Genomic DNA, 2500 nt, shown 5'->3' on the forward strand with positions numbered 1-2500 from the left:
GAGACACCATCCCAGACACGGCATGAGAAGACAACAGATTCTGTCCCGCATAATCATCTGGAAATATCATGAAGCCAGGCTCGGATTCGCTCCGAAGACGATTAATGTCACTCATGTCCTGGGACGGCACCTGATTGACTAAGGTCTCGCCTATAGATGTAAGGCTGGCGCGCCGTTTAAAAACTTTGGGGGAAACTTTAGAGTTATCGGTGCCGTTAGCAGATTGAGAAGGGACAGATATTTTACGTTCGTCTTTCGTAGGTTCTTCAGAGACTGTCATCAACAAATTCGGATGGGATGATCGACTAAAGAGTCGTCTTTGAAAGCCTGGTGGCTGCAAGCTACCGGATGCAAATGAATGTAAAAACATTGAGTGTTTTTGCTGCTCTAAAATGTCTTGTTGGGTTGATGGAGGCCGATGGGTCGAGGAAGTGTTTTTTCCTGATTCAGGCCTTTCTTGCGACTCTTTTCTCTTTTCTTTTCCATCGCTCACATCAGAGTGATTCTTAGAAGTAAATGCACTGAACAGCTGGCTTAGTGACTTTCCGGAATCTTTCCGGGAGGCAGAAGAAGCAGAAGGGGATTCAACATCTACGGATTCGTTATCGGAAAGTCCACTCCCACTGTTCCGATTTGATTTTCCACTAAGTTGGTTTTCATTGCCTGTGTTTGACAGTTTACGCGATGAGCTTGGCGGAGAAGGTGGGGGTGTGGGGAGAATTCTTCGGCTCCTTGGTTCGGATGGTAAAGAGAGTTGAGCCTTGGAAGAGATTACATTGCTTTCAGTGCTGCACTCGGCTGTAGATCGAGTCGACCGACCACTGTCGGAAGGAACGCACGGCAATCTTCGCCGCAGCTTCGGGCTACTTGCCAGAGAGCTCGGGGAGTTAAGTGAACTTTTCAAAGAATCGTCTTGAGTCATAGAACTTTTTGTAGGAATACTGTTATGAACAAATGGTTCAATTGTTAAATCTTCAGGGTCGTCAAATATCAGACTTACAGTCGTGACGGGTGTTAAAGTGCTTGATTTTCGGGTCACGTTCGGTGGAGTTCGCTTGGACAAAACTATGCTATCGGCGGACAGGTTTCTCTTTGGAACGCCAACTTTTCTCGTTTCTCTGGCATTCACTGTCGAGTTTGTTAGACTTCGTGCGTCCTGTGTCTGCGACAACTGTGTTGCCAAAGAAAGGCTGTTGACGGATTCTGGAATGTTTTCTATATTTTTAGAACTGTTCTGCTCTCTAATTACCCTTATTAGCTCCTCAATAGTGTCATTGCTTTGTTTTAGATCGGATGAGCGTGGAGGGTCCCGATCCTCATTTGCATTGTCATTGTCCACTTTAAATCGTTCCCTTTCTGTTTGCTGACATTGCTTGTCTCGGTTGCCTGGTTCTTTACAATTGTGAGCACAGTTTTCCTGATTTTTATATTCGTATGCCTTCAATGTCCTCTTTTCTGTCGTTTTCTTGTGAAGTATAGGGAGGTTGGAAGCGTCTTCAACAGATAAATTTGGCTTAATTGAGAGAGCACTCGTCTTGATCGTTAAAATTAATTTTCGAGGAATTTGAATAAGTCGCACAACATCATCCAAACTAAAGCCCTCAAGTTGAACGTAATTCACAGAAATAATTTCATCGCCCACATCGATCAAACCGTTGGAGTCTACAACACTTCCTTTTGTGATACGTGACACAAATATTCCTTGTTTAGTGACTTTCCCATCTCCTTGGCGAATAAAAAAACCAAGCGGTGCTGTTGAACTTTTCACAATCGGCACATTGCGAATGATAAATCTTCCCGTTTGGTCGGTAATCTCGCTCTCGTTCATTGCATTGGATTCATAACCCCTGTTTAAATCCACTTTCGACTCCGCTTTGTCAAACTTGTGCTGTGGTTTGACACTTGTCTCGACTTTGCCAGCTTCAAGCATATCTTCCTTGTCTATCGCCTGAATTTTGGCGATAACTTCGGCAGTTATGCTTCTGCGAGAATGTTTTCGTGTTTCATTCTCCATTTCGATTTCACCGTGGATATTCTGTGGTGCCGTCGTGTCGAAACAGCCTTCCTCGCGAAAACTGAATTCAATTTCGTTCAAATCCCTTGACACTATTGACATACTGAAAGCTGTAAAGAATATTCCCTTTTTATACCTGTCTAGCATTCACAATAACATAAAGCGATATACCAACTTCACCCCTAGGTCATGTTTGCACTGTAGGATCGCAAAACGGAAAATTCATCAGCGGTCCTTCGATGTCTTCTTTTGTAGCAAAATGACGCGCGGTTTTTGAATAAAGAATCGATCCAGGCATCACTGCGTTTTGAAGGCCTACCGATATTGCCCGGAAGGTCGACAATATCTACTTAAAAGGCCCACAGAGATAAAGCTTCACACCTTTTCTATTTAAACAAGCATTCATAGCCTCCTTACCTAAACGTTTACATTAAAGCTAGCATAACACCTACACAAGTTGAATTTGCATTCCGACGCCAAAAGCGT

At 43.6% G+C, this 2500-nt stretch overlaps 1 protein-coding gene across 1 annotated transcript in view; it reads right to left on the reverse strand.

Moving 5' to 3' along the window:
- Positions 1-2470, reverse strand: part of LOC137973018 (rho GTPase-activating protein syd-1-like) — a 3832-nt gene extending 1362 nt beyond the window's left edge. Inside the window, exon 1 of the mRNA XM_068819725.1 lies at positions 1-2470. This exon is cut by the window's left edge and continues 1362 nt beyond it. Within this exon, the coding sequence (XP_068675826.1) occupies positions 1-2161 (2161 nt within the window). The 5' untranslated portion in view covers positions 2162-2470.
- Positions 2471-2500: the final 30 nt, after the last annotated feature.

This window comes from Montipora foliosa, chromosome 10 (genome assembly GCF_036669935.1).
Source record: "Montipora foliosa isolate CH-2021 chromosome 10, ASM3666993v2, whole genome shotgun sequence".
NCBI classification, from domain to species: Eukaryota; Metazoa; Cnidaria; class Anthozoa; order Scleractinia; family Acroporidae; genus Montipora; species Montipora foliosa.